This window comes from Bos javanicus, chromosome 16 (assembly GCF_032452875.1).
Source record: "Bos javanicus breed banteng chromosome 16, ARS-OSU_banteng_1.0, whole genome shotgun sequence".
NCBI lineage: Eukaryota > Metazoa > Chordata > Mammalia > Artiodactyla > Bovidae > Bos > Bos javanicus.
The window spans coordinates 49,224,908-49,242,708 of NC_083883.1; the positions used below are offsets into that span (position 1 = coordinate 49,224,908).

The window sequence follows — 17,801 nt, forward strand, 5'->3', positions numbered from 1 at the left end:
CCCACCAGAGGCTGGTTGCTCTGGTAACACTGCTCCCCTGACAAAGGGCAAATGCTACAGCTGGCCCTTTGGCATACAGAGAGACTGTGCCCAGAGTTAAATTTCCTACTTGCTCACGTGGTGACCGTTTTGAACTCTGGAGTTTGGCTATTGTGGGCTTGCTGGCTGAGCTCTTCCTAAAATCATTTGAAGTCCAAAGAAATTCAGTTTTCTTGTTTGTTTAATGTTGTGCTAAGTTGCTTTAGTTGTGTCCAGCTTTTTGCAATCCCATGGACTGTAGTCCACCAGGCTCCTCTGTCCAAAGGATTCTTCTGGCAAGAATACTGGAATGGGTTGCCTTTTCCTACTCCAGGGGACCTTCCCTATCCAGAGATCACCTGTCTCTTATGTCTTCTGCATTGGCAGGCAGATTCTTTACCACTAGCGCCACCTGGGAACCCCTTGTTTAATGGGTGGGGTGATATAAAAAGATTGATCCTCTGCCTACGCCTCTGTTTATCCCATTCTTTACATTTAAGTGCAAACTCAAAACTTAGAAATGCAAAACTGCCCACCCAGGCCTCACACTTTTTGAAATGAAGGGCTGGGAGCGTATTTCAAAACATCAACCGATCATTTGAGACCTGGATGGGAGCCCCAGGAATAATGCTGAGTGCAGCTAACACACACATCTTGGCTCAGAGCAGGCGAAGAAGAACAAGTTGGGAAGAATAATCAAAGATTCTCAGATGGCGAGAGTCTGGCTCGTTTATGTGGGCTGTGCTATTTACATCGGAAAACAAACAAACGATCAAAAAACAGTATGGCATAGCAAATTGACAAACTGTACCAAAGTAACCACTCCAGAATTACATGAATCACAGCATGTTTTGGAATAAAAGCAGATGTTGTTTAAGAAGTACGTTACTGAGTATGATCTGTGTTGAGGTTGAGCATTGGGAAAGGCAGCTGACTTCTCTTACGAGGGGGGATGGCTCTCCCTGGGGCCCCCGTTGTCCTGTGGGCTTCCTATCCCTCCTTGAGTTTCTTTGTCCTCTTTGAGATCTGCTTGACCTAATGATGACTTGACAACCTAGGGATGTGAGTAGGGAGGGGACCCGGGTTGGGGGGAGACAGCATGCCACGCAGAGATCAAGTCCATCATCAGGGTGATATGCCTCTTCTTGGTCCTACCTCTCTGCTTCCTCAGGTGTTTCTTCTGGCTAGAATGATTGGGGGGTGGGGGTAGAAGGGTTGCAATGACTGCAATTATTATTGCAACAATTATTGCAATAATGGTTGCAATTATTTCTTGGCACTTCACTTTTATCCTTCATTCCCAGGCCAACCTTCAGGAAGCAAGTGGAGATGACTTCCCAGCTGGAGATGATGGCAAGTGGAGATGACTTCTCAGTTGGAGATGATGGCCAGATGAATAAACCCAGACAGCTCCCCTTTTCTCTCTTTCCTGTCATCCTACTCTGTTGCTTTCCTACCATCCCTCTATGAAATTTATTTTTTATTTATAAATTTATTTTAAAATTTTTTCATCCTTCTCCCTGAAAATTATTTTGTTTGCATCTGTGTTAATTGTTTGCCTCTGCCTCACAGAAAGTAAAACCCATGAGGGCAGTACCTCACCAAACAACAAGATGAAGGCTTCCTTTGAGTACCTTTTTTGAAGAAGAGAAAAAAGCTAAAGGAAATGTAAGAACTGGGGCCCCGGGATCTAAGAAGATACAACTGGGTCACTGGTGGACTCTGAAATCCAAAGAGCTGAGAAGAGGGATCACTGACTGACCCAGAGCATCAACCTAGGTCTGTGCAAGCATGGCCAGGCCAAACTCATCACACACAGATACATACAATGTTCAGACAAATGTACACATGTGCATTAGAAGGACTGATGCTAAAGCTGAAGCTACAATACTTTGGCCACCTGAAGCGGAGAACTGACTTTTTTTAAAGAAAAGACTCTGATGCTGGTAAAGATTGAGGGCAGGAGGAGAAGGGGGTCACAGAGGGTGAGATGGTTGGAGGATGTGATGGATGGCATCACAGACTCAATGTACATGAATTTGAGCAGACTCAGGGAGATACTGGAGGACAGGGAAGACTGGCATGCTGCAGTCCATGGGGTCTCAAAGAGTAAAACACAACTTAGCAACTGAACGACAACACGGGGCCTGAGTCAGAAAAAACCTGTGCTGTATCATTTCATAGACTTGACTGTTGAAGGAGCTTAATTTTGTAAGCCTACTCACTTTCATCTCCTTGTATAGAGATGATGTTTCCAGGTAACCATTTAAAAAATAAAGCATCTCTACACACAGTCCGTCCATCACTGTGATATGGTAGCCTTCCTCAAAGTGGATTTATTTGGACAGATTGTCAGTACACTTCTAGAATTCCCAGTGGGGAACACGCAGGCATGGCTTGTCTGGTGGTGGTACACGCATCCCCCAGCCCTGCCCTGAACATGTGCCAAAGGGGTTTGTGTGTGTGTTGGAGGCGGAGGAAGTGGCTGCTATTTGAAGCTTCCTTCAAAAGTTCTGTGTCACCCAGTAGTCAGGCAGCCTGAGGTCCAGGGGAGAGGACTGAGCTACAGTTAGAGGTGATGCACTGGTCACTAAGCCACATCCCCATCAGGAACCCTAGGCTCTGCTACCAGTGGTACAACAGACACCCTTGCCATCACCTTCATCTCATCCGACACACAGTGGTGGCTCCCATAACCCTCACCTGTGGTTCACACTGCACAGTGCTCTTCTGAGTCACAGAGGCCCCAGGGCCACCCTCCAGTGGAGGAGAGTGACTGGAGGATGAGAGCTGACTGTGCTGGGTGCCGGGCTGACAGCAGTGTGGCAGGGAGAGTCGAGTGAGCCTGGAGATGATGTGGACATTAGTGGCATCTTGTTAATGTGCCAGAACTTTGGAGGGTAGGGGGATGACAAAATAAAAACCAAAAAACACAGTTTTCCCACTCTTGGAGGGGGGTATCCCCAAAACAGATCTTGACGGGCATTGTGACAAAATGACATTTTTCCCTCTGCTGGCATTGTCTGACTCTCCCATATATTAAAAGGTACCAAAGCCAAGTTTCCAAGTACATTTCAAGGTGTTGTGGAGGGAGACTGCTGAAAGGACTGGGTCACCTGCCTGGTCAGGGAGTGAGTAGGAGGGATGAGCTTCCTGCCTGATGACCTTTAACCCTTCGACTTAACCTGTCGCATTTCATGCTATACTGGTGACATCACTCACAGGAGACAGGCCCTGTGCATAGAATCTGGGGTCCCTGGAGGAGGACATGCCCTCTGAGGCCCAGATGGATCCCCATCTTTTACAGCACTCCCACTGACAGTAGGAGGGGCAACAGGGCGCCTTCATAAAGTGGGGGCCGTAAAGAGGGGGATCTTCACCGAAGTGTGTGGTTGGGGTTCAGAGAGGCCAAAGCTCACAAGCTGGCCAACGGGAGCCGACAAGAGACAGCATCTTTGCTACCATCTCCACCAAGGTTCGAAGTCACTCTCAGGCTCAAGAAAGAGTGGGTGACCTTTAAGTGCCACCGTGCGGGAAAGAGACACTGCATGCCGGTCCAGGACCCAGTGCTCCTGCCCAGATGAACGGGGCGCTCACGGATTTCTGAGTAATGCTCTGACATATGCGCACACACACTACGAGGATATATTCCTTTAATTTTGGGAACTGGAAAATTCCTTTAATTCGGTCTATGCTTGTATAACACAAAGATGGCCAAGAATCCACCAGCCAACCCCCCCCCCCAAATCTGACGCTCAGGCCCGTTTGTAAGTGGCCGGCCACACACGTGTGCACATGGCTATTAGGTAGCTTTTCCAAACAACTCAATGAAAAAAGGTTGTATTTATATGTATAGAGATTATATATATATATGTATGTATGTATGTAGATAAAACCATGGCAATCTTCATTCCGGCCCAACATAATAAACCACACACCCGGTGCCACTCACCAAATACCCAGCAAATGCAGGACATGCCATTCGAGGGTCTTGTCTGCTCATCGTGGCCGCCCCAGACTGGACAGCGACGGGACACCAGGTCACCAGAAGAATATGCTCACGCGTGGAACTGCATTTCCAGTGTATGCATATATATGTGCGGACGTGTGTATATGCGCGCGTGTGCCTGTGTGTGATCCTGCAAGTAGAAAACACCAGTTCATCCTGTTCATACTAAGCGTGTTAAAGAAATCAGATTTTGTAACTGAGAACACATTTTTTTTTTAAAAAGGAACATTGAAGGTCTTCAAAAATTGCTACGGTACAAAAAAGGGGTGTGTGTGTGTGTGTGTGTGTATCTGTGTGTCTTTATATATTTATATATGTATATTAACCAGAAATAGCGACTCTACAGAAGAGATACCCACTCCTGTTTTCTGTAAGTTTACTCCTCATGGTTCGCTTGGCTTCGGCTTTGTCACCAAGTCCTCAGGTCAGTACATGGCACATAATGGTATTATTGGCACAGGTTCAGAATCGAAGTACAAACTCCAGCTTCTGGTGCGTCCTCCTGCCCTTTTTCTGTCTCCGGTTCCTTCTGTTGGGTCTTCTTTCTGTTTCCCAAAGGAGCTCTGGGAGAAGGCAGTCCCCCATAGGCGTCAGCATTTTTATAAAAATATATTTGGCCTATAGCGTCCTGCTCTGAGAGTTCCCCACCGGCAAACAGAAGTGGTAGGGGTGGGGACCCTCCCCTTAGATAGTTTAGTTTTAGGTTTTGTGTGTTTTTTGTAATTTTTAATTTTTTTTTTTTTTTACAGGTTCACCAACGGAATCCTGTGTGGAAAGAAAACAAGAAGAGATTAAATGGCAGCGGGCCAAAAGTAGTAGGTGTCTATGAGGCCCCTCTGAGCCTCTGTCACCAAGACCTGGGTGCACAGCTGCCTGGCTAAATGACACGCAAGTGTCACCCTGGGGGCACCAAAGCTATCTCGCTGGACCTGGTCACCAAGGACTGCTACAAATGCTAGGAATCCTGAGGTGCCCTCGTGTTAATTACAGTAATTAACAGAGTGGTCCTCCTGCCTTTGAGGGAGGGGCCTGGGCTTCCCAAGAGATGGCTGGGACTACCCCGACACTAACTCATGAGCAGGCATGGCACTCCAGGCCCTCAGGTGACTGAATGCATCCAGTGTCCTGCTTGCTCCCCTTCCAGCTCCCGATGCCAAGGGCAGGGGTGGCTGCCAGCTACAGTCCTGGGCTGCAGGAAGCAATGCAATCCATTTCAATCTTGCTCAGCTGGACGGGGCTGGGACTTGGGGAGGCTGATGGACTGCATCAGAATAACTACCCCTTGGGTCTCCCTAAGAAGTGATCTCACTGGACAGAGGAAGAACCTGAACTGCCCTGTGTGCCGGCCAGGTCAGATGGCTACAAAGAAGCAGATGGCTTTTTCCCAGTTTGGGGGGTGCTGCCTCAGAAAATTGGGACCCCAAAGTCATCCTGCCTCAGTGACAAACCCTGAGGTCAGCATCCCCTAGGGAGACAGAGCTACAGCCGTCCTGGGGATGGCCAGGTAAGTCAGAATGCCCCATAGCTCAGCCCCAGGTTCCGGGAGTGGGGTTGGCTCAAAGCTGCTGTTCTGTTACAAGGGTGGGGTGGTGTGTCTCTCTGCTGTCACTCAGAGTCCTCATCTGCACTCCCACAATGACAGGAAATCGGACCCTCAAATGGTACAAAGAGGATACCATGGCACCCTTCTTCCAAATGGACTCTGGGGTAAGGTTCTTTCTCCTGCATCAATAATCCCCCCAGGTGAACCTCCACAGGACGGAGGGCTGAAGGGCATCCGGGTGCAGGGACACACCTTCAGCCCTCAGGAAAGCATCTGGTCAGCACTGCACACGTCGTCTTCTCCGAGGGCCTCAGCACATGAAAGTCTACTCCATGAGGTGAGGTGGCAGTGCCTGTTCCCTCTCCAGGACCCCTCGTGGTTTGGATAAGAAAGGCAGGGCATCGCCTTGCCCAAACAAATGACACCTGTTTGGGCAATCCCAGGAGGCCCAAATGGGGCGTCTACTCATCTCCTGTGGGATGGCCTGCCTGGCTGTGAGCAGGAGTGTGATGAAATGGACATCTGGTCAACTGTGTGCTGGACCACCCTCGGCAAGGTCACTCCAGCTATCCACCACCCCCGCCAGCCCCCCGCCTGCCAATGCCTAGGCTCTCTAGGATTTGCAGGGAGAGAGGGAGTGTGGTTTAAAAAGTGAAATCATTAAAGCAGACTATCCCTCCTGTATGTCTACCTTCTTTTTAATCTTTAGAAAGTTAAAAAATGTGGAGACAAATCTGTGATGATGCCACTTATAAGAAGTCCTCAGAGTTGTCAAGTTCCTGGGGACAGAGAGTAGAAAGCTGGGTGCCAGGGGTGGGTGGGGGGAGTTAGTGTCTAAGGGGGGCATAATACCAGTTCAGGAAAAACAACAAGAGTTGTGAAGGTGGACAGTGGTGGCGGCTGCACAGCTGTGAATGTACTTAATGCCACAGAACTGTTCCATTAAAAACAGTTAAAAGTAAAATGGTCAGTTTTATGTTATATATATTTTACTACAATTTTAAGAACTTAAGAAATATATTGGGGGACTTCCCTGGTGGTCCAAGGGTTAAGATTTTGCCTTCCAGTGTAGGGGGTGTGGGTTTGATCCCTGATCAGGGAACTAAGATCATACATGCCTCATAGCCAAGAAAGCAAAACATAAAACAGAAGCAATATGGTAACAAATTCAACAAAAGACTTTTAAACAATGGTCCATATCAAAAAATCTTAAAATATATATACATATTGAAAAAATATTGTTGCTATTGTTTAGTCACTAAGTTGTGCCTGACTCTCTGCAACCCCATGGACTGCAGCATGCCAGTCTTCCCTGTCCTTCACTATCTCCCAGAGTTTGCTCAAACTCATGTCCACTGACCATTGGGTTGGTGATGCTATCTAACCATCTCATCCTGTCACCTATGAAAAAATATGGGGACAGTAAAAGCCAGACCTAGTGACCTAGTGACCGTCTGCCCAGATCTGGGGCAGTCTCTGGATTGAGTTGCTGCCCACTGCCCCAGCAGGTTGACCACCAGGCCCCTGCCCACTCTCAGATGCATCCAGGGTGGGACCTGGAGTCACAGGGCCTCCTTTCCTAAGAAGGGAGAACTGCAGCCTGGGGCTGCTCTCCAATCCTTCCTGGCAACCTTAACCAAACAGATGAGGGAGGCACTGCTACTGCTTCTTCCCTGGGGCCAGCCGTCTCCTGAGGTTTTTTCAAACAGACATTATCTGCTAAAAGGCTGAAAAGTCTTCAGTGCTTCTGACAGTGGCTCCTCGGATCCTCGAGGACAAGGGCCCGGCCCCTCTTGCCCCATCTCTCCCTCTCTCCTTTCCGGGCGGTTGCCTGGCTTCAATAGCAAATCTCTGACCTGAAAAACCCCAAGTTTCTGCTGACTGTTATCTCCCTGGGGAGACCTTCATGGATACCCCTTCCTTTCCTAAGCATGTTCTGTTTAATCTCTGTTAGAGCATCTGTTTCTGTGACTCCTCAGGCACTGCTTTGTACCTGAGTGTGTGTACATCACATGTCACCCAGGTCTCATGGGTGCCTGCCAGGTCTGCCAAAGTTTGCCTGGGTACCAGCTCTGAGCCTGGCCCTCTGGAGGGAGATCAACACAGAATGAAATTCAGAGAAGAGGCATCTGTGTGAAAGAAGCATTGTCCTCAGCCCCTTATCTGTCTGGAATGACCGTCATATACTGCCTGCCTGGGAGGATGGCTGGAGGGGCTCTTGGGCCACTGAGGGGGCCAAGTATCTTCCAAACTTAACAATATCTGCTTCTATCAGCATCTCAGGCATTTTCCTGGTGGCTGAGTCATTAAAGAATCTGCCTGCAATGCAGGAGACCCAGGCTCAATCCCTGGGTAGGGAAGATCCCCTGGAGAAGGGAATGGTGACCCACTTCAGTATTCTTGCCTGAAAATCCTAGGAACAGAGGAACCTGGCAGGCTAAAGTCCATGGGGTAGGAAAGAGTCAGACACAAATGACTAACACTTTCACTTTTTCAGAATGAAAAAGAGGTGGTATAGAGAAGGAGCGATGGCTCCAACTCTGCACCTTGAGTAGCTGTTGGAACAGCAGTGCTGGCTTCCTGCAGAGGTGATGGTCCCCTGCAAGAAGGAGAGGGCTCGGTTGCCAGGCCACCTTCCAGGCCTGCCCCAGTTCCTGCTGAAACACTGCTGCTTGCACTCCACTTGAGGGGAAGGGCTGGGTTTTTTCTGATCCAAAGGCTCAGAGCAAGAGCCTCTCAGCCTGGCATTCACCCAGGGAGGGGCAGAGAGGAAGTGCATCCTGCCTGGAGAAGGACACTGGCGAGGTCGTATAGCTGGTGAGGGCAGGCAGGGGAGACTCTGAGCCAGAAGGAAAAGCTGTGGCTGGAGAGAGATCTGAGCGATCAGGGATCCAGGATGAATCCTGACTTGGGAGAAACCAGTGCCCTCTGCTGCCTGGAAGGGGATGCTCCGGCTCTGTGGCCCCTAGAGCTGCAAACCACACGAGGGTCCTGGGTTTCAAGATCTGTATCAGCTTCTGAGGAACAAAGAGAACAGGCAGTTGGCAGCAAGGCCTCCTGGAGAGTGAGCCTCTAGTTAGTTTCTCCACATCCCGAAAAAGCTTCTTGCACACCGGTTTCCTTGGTGCTGGTTCTCAGCTTGGGGAGAAAAACGGCTTCCAGAAGGGTCTGGATGTTGCTTTGAAGAAAACATTTCTTTGAATTACAGAAGCTGGATATTCTGTTAATGCATTTTTCAGAACAAAGCAGGAAGGCTCAGGTGCACTTCTTGTTTTTTTTATTAGTTATCTCTTCAGTGTGGTTTTTTTTTTTTTTTTTTTTGAAAATAATAATAACGCATGATTTATTTCTCACTTGCTTCGGATGCAAGAGCTTTTATGAGTTCTCAGGCTGGAATGAAGTGGCCTCGGCAAACGGGAAGATCTGAACACTGATGAGGTTTTTCTGAAGTTTACTTGCTGCATGAAAAATAACAGGAAATCAGCCCAAGAGCCAATGACAGGCCTGTGTTCAAGGTCTCTTTCCTCGGAGCAGGAAAGGCCGCCTCGTTTTGTTTTGCCTAGCGTTCCATCAGGCTCCACTGAGGAAGGTCCAGGTAAAGAGTCTGCTTGAATCTCTCACAGAGGCTGAATCTAGGGAAACGGGACAAATTTCTGCCCAGGTTGGGTCACCTGTGTCCACGAGCCCTAGAATCACCATCAAGCTGCCCGCAGGGAAATGGGGTGGGCGGGGCTTGGGTCCCAGACGTGCGTGTGGGTTAGCGTGAGCACACAAGACGGTGCTGTAACAAACTGTGGTAGCATCATTAAAAATGCATTTGGAGAGGCCTAACAGTTATGCAAGAGATAAATATCTCTGCTGGCTCTTAAACCTTAATTAAATGTTCCGGTATTAATTGCTATTTATTTAAGGGACAATAAGAATCCCAATAAATCTGAGCCGTCTTCCTGGCTCTCCACCGCTCCATCCTCACATCCAGGCATTAACTGTAGACATCAGGGACACTTCGAAGGCGAATGTTTTCCTCCCAGTGAGTGATAAACAGCCCGTGTGACCCACAGCAAAGGGATGTGTAAGCGTTTATCAAGGACTAACAAGGCTGCTCACGTGGACCTCCTGGTCTGTGTCTCCGGGAGGAGTGGGCTGGAGGGAGCCACTGCCCTGAGCCCATAGGTGCTGCGGCTTAGCGTGGCCAGGCTCCGCTGAGTCCTGTTGCCTCTTCTCTCCTCCCCAGAATGCCCACCTGAGATCCATGGTGGGAGGGTCGAGCTCTCCAGACACAGAGGTGTCTTCCTGTAGATGGGGATGGTCTTGAAATTGATCCTCACGCAGAGTTGGGAAGTGGGGTCTGGACAACTGGTGGAAAACATGGTCCCTGGGGCCCGTCTTGGGTGGCACACTGGCAGAACCCACCTTTTAGCTCGTGGGGTCCTTCTACGTCCTGGGCTACTAGAGAGAACTGGGCAAAGGGGACGGGAATGTCTTCTGGACCAGAGGTGTGGATAAAAAGCACTTTTTCCTCCCAACCTGGTTTTCTTTTAAAGTCAGGTCTGCAGCTCCTTGGTTCAATCCTTGGCCCAGACTTTTGGAGGATCCGGGGCTGGTCTCTGAACTGCAATGCCCCCTGCTCTGCAGAGTCAGGCTGTGTGTCCCCTGCAGGGATGCCAAATCACCTGGAAACCCCTCCTTCCTCTCCCACTACCTGACTCCCTTCTCACTTAGGGTGCCATCAGGGATGGAAAGGGGCACAGAGGCATTCCACTGGGAATAGCAGTTGAGGAAGTCTGACTGGTGGGCAGAGTGTGGCCCGAGAATCAGGTGGCCTAGGATCACGTGGCCCCACCACTTACAACATGACTGGCCTCAGGCAAGTCACATGACCTCCCCATCTGACCTCAGTTTCCCATCTGCAAGTGGGATTGCTGAGAAGACTGAATGGGTCTCTATATGTCCAAAGCGTGCCAATGAGCTGCCATGTGAATGTGCCATTAGGGCAGTGTCTCCCCCACCCTCTCCAGATGGGGGCTACTTGGAATGGAAGGCGTGCCCACCTCAGGCCTGCAGGCCCACAGCTCTTGGAGGAAGAGAGCAGACGTCTTTGATGTGCAGGGCTAGGGTCTCCCAGGTCAACGCCTTAAGCATTCATGCATTTGTGAAATCCCAAAGGAGATGCAGGCGCTCACCTGGCCGCCCTGCAGAGGCCTTGCCAGGCAGGCGGGAGTTCCACTGCTAACTGGGAGCTTCCCCATCGCTTGCTGGGTTGAAACGCCAAAGGGAGCTTGTCCGAGGCCTTAATGAGATGAGTCACATCCGGGCAGACAAACGTGCAAGCATCTGACGGAGAAGCTGTGTCCAGGGCATGTGGCTGTTGAATGTCGGGCACAGCCCTCATCTCACCTGCCTGACCTATACATCTCAGCAAAGGCCTCTGTGTGAGTAGGGGGTCAATTTCCATTTTAACCTCATTATATTCCTTCACCCATCGGCTAAACATAGTTCTAATCAGGTTGTTCTGGCTTCAGGACAAAAGTGAGCGATGGACATTTGATGTGGAATAAATATACACAGTTCGCTAGGGCTGGAATTATGAACCATTTGATTGATACCTGCTTCTCCAAGCAGCTGGGGCCCCTGGCCCCTCAGAAGTGCTGTAAGCAGAGGCCTCTGAGGGTCCTGTGTGCTCCCTAAGAAGATGGGGTACACCCCAAGAAGCCCCGGGACCTTCTCCAATTCTGACAATGACATTTCCCACTCAGTCCCCACATCAGAAGGTGAGAAAAAGTAAAGAAAAAAATTTTTTTTCAAATATAGATAACCCTAAAAACTGGATTCCCTGCTTCTGGAAGGGAAGTGACGTCATGCTTAGAGAGAAGATCTGGAGGAAAAAAGATGTTCTCTGTGGATGAGCAAGATGTCATCCTTTGAAAACCCTAGCATCAAATAAGAAAAATGAAAAAAAACAAAAAAACAAAAAAAACCCCAGTCACCTCAATTGACTGTTCATCCAGAATGTGCAGTCACTGGGGGGGTGACAAGATCCTTTTCCCCCCACAGCAGCCTGCGTGTTCAGGAGGTTCAGCACAGAAGAAAGCAATTTAATGTCAGCATTAAAGTCAATATCATTGAAAGCAAACCAAATGTTCCTATCCAGCAGAGCGTGGCAAATTCATCCCTGTTTTGGTACCGGTCCCTGGCTTCAAATTAGTAGACGTCTCAACTCTTCACTTTCTCTCTTTATCATTTTCTTTCTTATCTCTTATTTTTATATTTCAAAATTGTATTTTAATTCCACTCAGTGTTCTCTCTCCCCACCCCCACGTAGAGACGGGGTGGTGGCATGGTGTCTGCCCACTGGGCTGGGGCTCTGATCTCCTTTTGTTTGGGGAAGTGAGGGGTGTACCTATAGCTTGTTTCCAGAACGGGGTCCCCTGCCCTACAGGGCTTCCCGGGAGATGGAGCAGCATGTGCAGAACTGGACAAGATTGCAGAGCAGGGGTTCCTGAGTCTGTCGTTCCCTCCCACTGGGATGTGGGGGCATTTCTAACGAGTGCAGCAGAGAGACCACACGCCCAGCCCTCTGGTTTGCATTCAGGGCAATGATGCCCTTGCTGAGGCCCACCTGCCATGTCCAGACAGGCTCCCAGTATTCCAGAGGAAAGATGGGGGGTGGGGAAAATCAAGCAAGGTCCAATAAGAGAGGTACATACCATAAAACAGACACATGGCGTCTGCCCTGCCCCCAGGAGGTAAAAAAGACTTCGGCCAGTCAGCAGGAGATTTCAAACCATTTCTCAGACACAAAGGCCACAGGAATAAGATGCCGATCAGAAGAAGAGGGCCTGCAGCAAGCAGAAAAATGGGCTTGCGAGGGCTCATATGTAAAACCTGACAGGCAGGCTGGATGGGACCTGTTGCAGAAAACTGGCTTCTCCAGGCAAAAAGAACTCCCAGAAGGTGATGCTTCACCTGGCCTGGACCCACTGGCCACCTCTCCCTGTGTTGGCCAGTCCTCCCTTCCACTTTGGGAGGCCTAAGAGGACACGCAGTCCAAGGGTTCTGTGCATAGGACAAATCTGGTGAAGATGCACAGAGATGCTATGTCTGGATTTCAGATTTTCATTTGCAATACAAGTGCAAAACTCATGGTCTCTGCCTCTGAGATCAGAGATTCCACCCACTTTACTGCACATTATGGAGAGGGCAGGGCCTGATGCCTAAAATGCCCTTTGCCCCAAGTTATTTTGTCCCCTTCGAGACTAAGCCAATGTTTCCCAGAGCCAGTGAGAACCAACAGAGCATCACCTTTGGCCCCAACGCAAGAAGTTGTTCTCTCCAGGGCATCCACACCAGCTAGCTGTGCCCACCCTGCACATGGACAGGGCTCTCCCAGGACATGGGGGCAGACAGGGAGACACAGTGAAACACCAGGACCCACCTACTCCCTTTTCCTTCTCCCCCCAAGCCTGAGGTTCTGGGTGGCCAAGATTTATATCCAAACAGGCACACAGGCATTCAATGAAATGATTTTAAAGCTTTTTCTCCAATTCTTTGTGAACTCGGCCTTCTGGAAGGCTGGGATGCAACCCACGGGCTCCCCAATGTGGTCGAGTAAAAGCAAAGTCGTTCAGAGGGAGGGTCCTGGGGTTTCTGCTCTCCACTCTTCTCCCCTGGAGAGGGAGTATCTCAGACAGAACATACAGTAGAGTCCGACATGGAGATACCACGAGAGGAGCAGCAGGGAGGTGTCTAAGGAACACCTCCTCGCTCTCCAGGACAGGACAAGGCCAACATGAGCCACAGACACAACAGTTGAAGGCTCCCCTGAGTCTCCTCGACCTGGATTCTGGGAGGAGCCCAGTAGGGCACCTTGGGCAGTGTCCCCGGTCACCACTCCTGTCACTGACCCCATGCCCCTCAAGTCAGCCTGCTGTCCTGCTCATTTCTTCCTAAGATCTTTAAGTCATTGGAGAATTGTTTCTCTTTTAATTTACAAAATGATGCATGAATGTGTACTCACTTAGGAAAAAAAAATAGCTTATTGATATTTTAATCTAATTCCGGATAAACCTTCAGAAGCTGACTCAAGGGTTTCTTAAATATTCCCAGGGATGGTTTTAGAGACATGTCTTCTTTGAGGGATTACATATGACTCATTAAAAAGAGCATTTAATAACCAGGAGTCTGCTTGGTGTTTGATATTTCTGCCAGATCTGCTGCTGACATTTTAGTGATGGGGGTTCACAGATATTGACTGGGGAGGGAGGGACCCATCACGATTTGCTGATATTTTGGAGGCTTGATTGAGACTAAGAGGCTGGTTCTGGGCTCTGAGCTGTCTGCTCAGCTTCCAGAATGTGGGATCCAGGACCAAGCAAGGCAGGTCCATCCACTGGCCAAGTGCAGGGGTCCAGATGTGAACCCTGGCACCTTAGTACTGTGCGTCTTGTCTCATCTCAGCAAATGAGCTGCCTGCATGTGCCCCGACCACATAAAGAGATGAGAAAGCTGCCTGACACCAATCCACAGACCCGGCATCCCCAGAAGGGGGCAGCGGCCAACTCTGGCTCGCGCCTGCACTTACCGGTTCCCATTAAATGTGGACTTGTACTCCCCGGCCGGGTGCAGCGTCTCGTCAGTGTAGACGGGCACGGATGCCCGGACACACTCGTGGGAACACTGGAGGGTCTCGTTGTAGGCCGTGAAGATGTCCAGACTGCTGGGCACCCGGGCAGACGTGAAGTCTGTCAGGTTCTGGCAACTCTCCTCCTGATGGTTCGTCTTCCGCTGGTGGCTGTTCCTTCGTGGGTTCCCACTCTGCGCACAGCTGGGGGAGAGAAAGGTCGGGGTGGGGGTCGGAGTCGGGGTGGGGGACTTGCAGGTGCAGAGACCCACCAGCATCTCCCGCCGCACTGACGCTAAGGAATCTTCACCTCCAGGCATTAATTAGACATCATTTAATAGTAATTCCCAACCTCTTCAGAAAGATCAACCACAAGCAATGGGCTCTTTTTTTAAAAATAAAATAAAATTTGAATGTTAGATGCGGCCGTTATTGCAGGAAGGATTAAGAAATGAGGGGTGGAGTTGTGTTATCGGGGAGCGGAGGTCTGGTTTGGCCAAGAAATGTCAGCCGGGTGGTAGTACTGACTCAGTTTCCCCAGGAACACCTAGATGGTATGGAAATGATGATTGTGGGGAAGGTTCTGTCCACAGGTTGGGGCGGCCGTAGTTCACGTGGAGTGGACCACGTAATTATCTTTGGGGATAGATAAGACTGGGAACTCTCATCCTCAGCCTCTCCTCTGCCCAGGCTCACAAGCTGGAAATGAAAGCAGACCGTTTGGATCTATGAAGAAGACTGTGTTCGTGCTCGTGGGTACCTGCCTTCGTTCCCTGTCCTTTTGGACCACAGAGGCTTTCAGACACTATGTGGACTGCACACATGGGTCCCACCCCTGTTGACCAAGGAATTTGATAGAGAAAGTGCACAGGGATACTTCCCGGCTCCAGGAGTCACCTCTAGGGTAAGTTCACAAGGATGGAAAGAAGTGTCATGCCCATGAAGGAGGGCAGGGAGGAGGAGATTTGAGGGGTCGTGGTTCTCATTAGCTCATCAGTTCTCCTTTTCTACCCGCTTCACAGCTCAGAGCCTTTGCAGAGTGAGTGGGCTGCAAGGGGCAGGGGTTCATGAGCCTGTCCCCATATAAATTGTGTTAATTCCCTGCCTCTTCCCAATGAGAGAATCTCGATAGCTGGCAAGGAAGACTGCCCATAAATGAAGGTGAGAAGATGGATGTGAAAGCCAAGGGACGCCCCCCAACCCCGCCCACCAACGTCATGGAACCACTTATTCACCCTGCTGGACTGTCTTCCCCAAAAGACTCTTTGAAGGTCTGCTGAAAACCCCGAAGTGTGGGAAAACCAAGAGGAAGCTTGTTGCCTATTACAGCATCACAGTCTGCCACCTCCTTGGTGGGGATGGGATTTCACCATCAAGACAGCCAGTGGGATCGGACCTGCCGAGCATCCATGCAGTCCAGGGACCTGGAGCCCCTTCTCCAACCAGCCAGCCCTGCCCAAGACATGCTGCTGAGAGCTGACTATTATCTTCACTATCTCCCCCAGAAAACACCCCAGGTCCAGGGTTTGCTGGCCATCAGGAGCTCTAAGACCTCCCTGGGCTGTTCCAGGGTGGTACCTCTCCACACGTTGTCCTCTGTAATCCTAAAGGCCGGCTTTCTCTCTCATTTCCTCAAGTCTCTGTTACCCAGAGGCTCAGGGCACTTCCCTCCCACCAATCTGTGACTTTCTACCAAGGCTGGCAGGGGGATGATTTGCATCCAAGGTGCTTTGGCTTCGATGTTAAGAGGTGCCTCACTAGCTGGAGGAGAGACTACAGGTGGACAGGGGCCCAGGAGGCGTGCGGGCAGTGGGGTCAGCTGGCAGCCCCCTGATTCTCCCAGGGGTGTAGCAGGTGTGTACACCCAGCAAGGCCAAGCTCAAAGTAGGCCAATTTCCAGGAGGAAATAGGTGAAGACGGGCTGCCTGGAGCAAAGAAGTAACCTAGTTCAGCAGACACAGAGTGACTGCGAGAGGAAGGTGGGGGACGGCAAGGGGCGGGCAGGGACCCCAGCCAGGCTGCTGGTATGAAATAAGGAAAACCAAACCGAGCTGTGAAGGGGACATTCAGAGGGGCGCTAGGATCCGAGAGATAGGCTTTGGGAACAGGCTACCTGCTGCCTAAGGAATTAAGCCAAGCAGGGAAACCCACTGGGAGGGCACTGTCAGGGAACAACCCCTCCCACTGGGTGGCCGAGCTGTCCGGGCAAAGGCGAGTGGGTTGAGCAGGGCAGGAGCTGTGTGGCACTCTCCATTCCAGAGAAATGATTCCCTGGGCTGTGATCTGAGATGGTGTTGAGAAGCAAGAAACTCTCTGTGTGTGCTTCCCCAGGGACCCCCACTGACCCCCATTACCCAGCCAGAAAGGCCAAGGGTCCTTACCAGTTTTTTAAGACAAGAGTTGTAATCAGAGCAGCTATGACCATGATGAGGGAGACGGTGATGGTGATGATCTGATGGACGGCCAAACCTGGAAACAGAGAAGGAGGAGGGGGGCCGTGAAACCAGAGGCATGAGATGAAGGGGCCCAGGAAGAGACAGGGAGTAGGGACCTGTCCCATCCACTCAGCCCTGAACACAAGATCCCATCATGTGTTGAGAAGCCCTGCAGGGGGCTCCATGTTGATGGGGCCTCGTGGGACCAGGTCAGGTCAGTTTCTTGCCCACATGCAGGTGCTGCCAGATGCAGGGGGTACCAGGACTGTTTTCACCTGGAGCTAGGGAAGGGAGGCCCCAGCCTGGCCTCTCTCAGGCCCTGAGAAATGACTCAGCCCTTGGGCAGCTGTGGCCGTTGTTGCACCTGCTGACCCCTTCACCTGGCACAGGTAAGCTCTGTCACCCCTCCTTTTTCTCCTCCCAACTTGGGTAAATTCTGTTCCTTGTGTCTGGGCACCAGGGAAGCTGGCCTGCTGGTGGGAGCAGGGTTTGCCTGGACCCAGGAGAAGCCGGGACAGCCCAGGATTTATTGGGAAGGGAAGGAAGAGAGGCAGGTGACACTGTTGTAGATTCAGGCACTTGGGTCACTGGAAAGCATCTTCATCTTCCCAGATTCCTCTCCAAGAAGTTCACTGCCAGATGAGCTTCCAGGAAATAAGAGATCCAGACCGAGCAGGTGATGCTTCCTGAAGTCCCAGAGAAGGATCTGCAGTCTGGTCTCCAGGTCCTGTCTCCTCTTGTGTGTGTTATACACCATGGTGGGAGGAGACAGGGGAAACAGCAGACAGGGACAGAAGGACTGGCCACTCCAGGAGCAGGGTAGCCACAGCCACAAATGAGAGTGGTCTGAACCCCACACGAGGGCCAGGATGGCAGAGGACAAGAATTCTGTCTGTACTGTCCCTCTGTCCATCCACCCCCATCCCCCGCATCACCTTCCATCAAACATAGATGCAGGGGGAGGGAAAAAAGACAGGCTGGCAACACCTCTGATCCCTTCCCATATAACTCATCTTTACATCCTTCTGGGGACACTAGGGTTGAATCCTCTGGTCAGTGAGGTCCACCTGGAAGGTCCAGGACTCTGGTCCTGCTCTTTTCCCATCAGCAAGAACCACACCTGAGGAGCTGGGGGCTAACAGCCATAAGGGGCTCTGCAGAGACCCCTGCAGGTGG

At 50.7% G+C, this 17,801-nt stretch overlaps 1 protein-coding gene across 1 annotated transcript in view; it reads right to left on the reverse strand.

The window, feature by feature from the left end:
- Positions 1-729: 729 nt before the first annotated feature.
- The window catches only part of AJAP1 (adherens junctions associated protein 1), a 132,666-nt gene continuing 115,594 nt past the window's right edge, over positions 730-17,801 (reverse strand). The window contains exons 3-6 of the mRNA XM_061382939.1: positions 16,572-16,659; positions 14,152-14,394; positions 12,278-12,409; positions 730-4,792 (exon numbers count right to left, since the gene is read on the reverse strand). Coding sequence (XP_061238923.1) covers positions 12,337-12,409; positions 14,152-14,394; positions 16,572-16,659 — 404 coding nt within the window. The 3' untranslated portion in view covers positions 730-4,792; positions 12,278-12,336. The remainder of the gene's footprint in view (positions 4,793-12,277; positions 12,410-14,151; positions 14,395-16,571; positions 16,660-17,801) is intronic.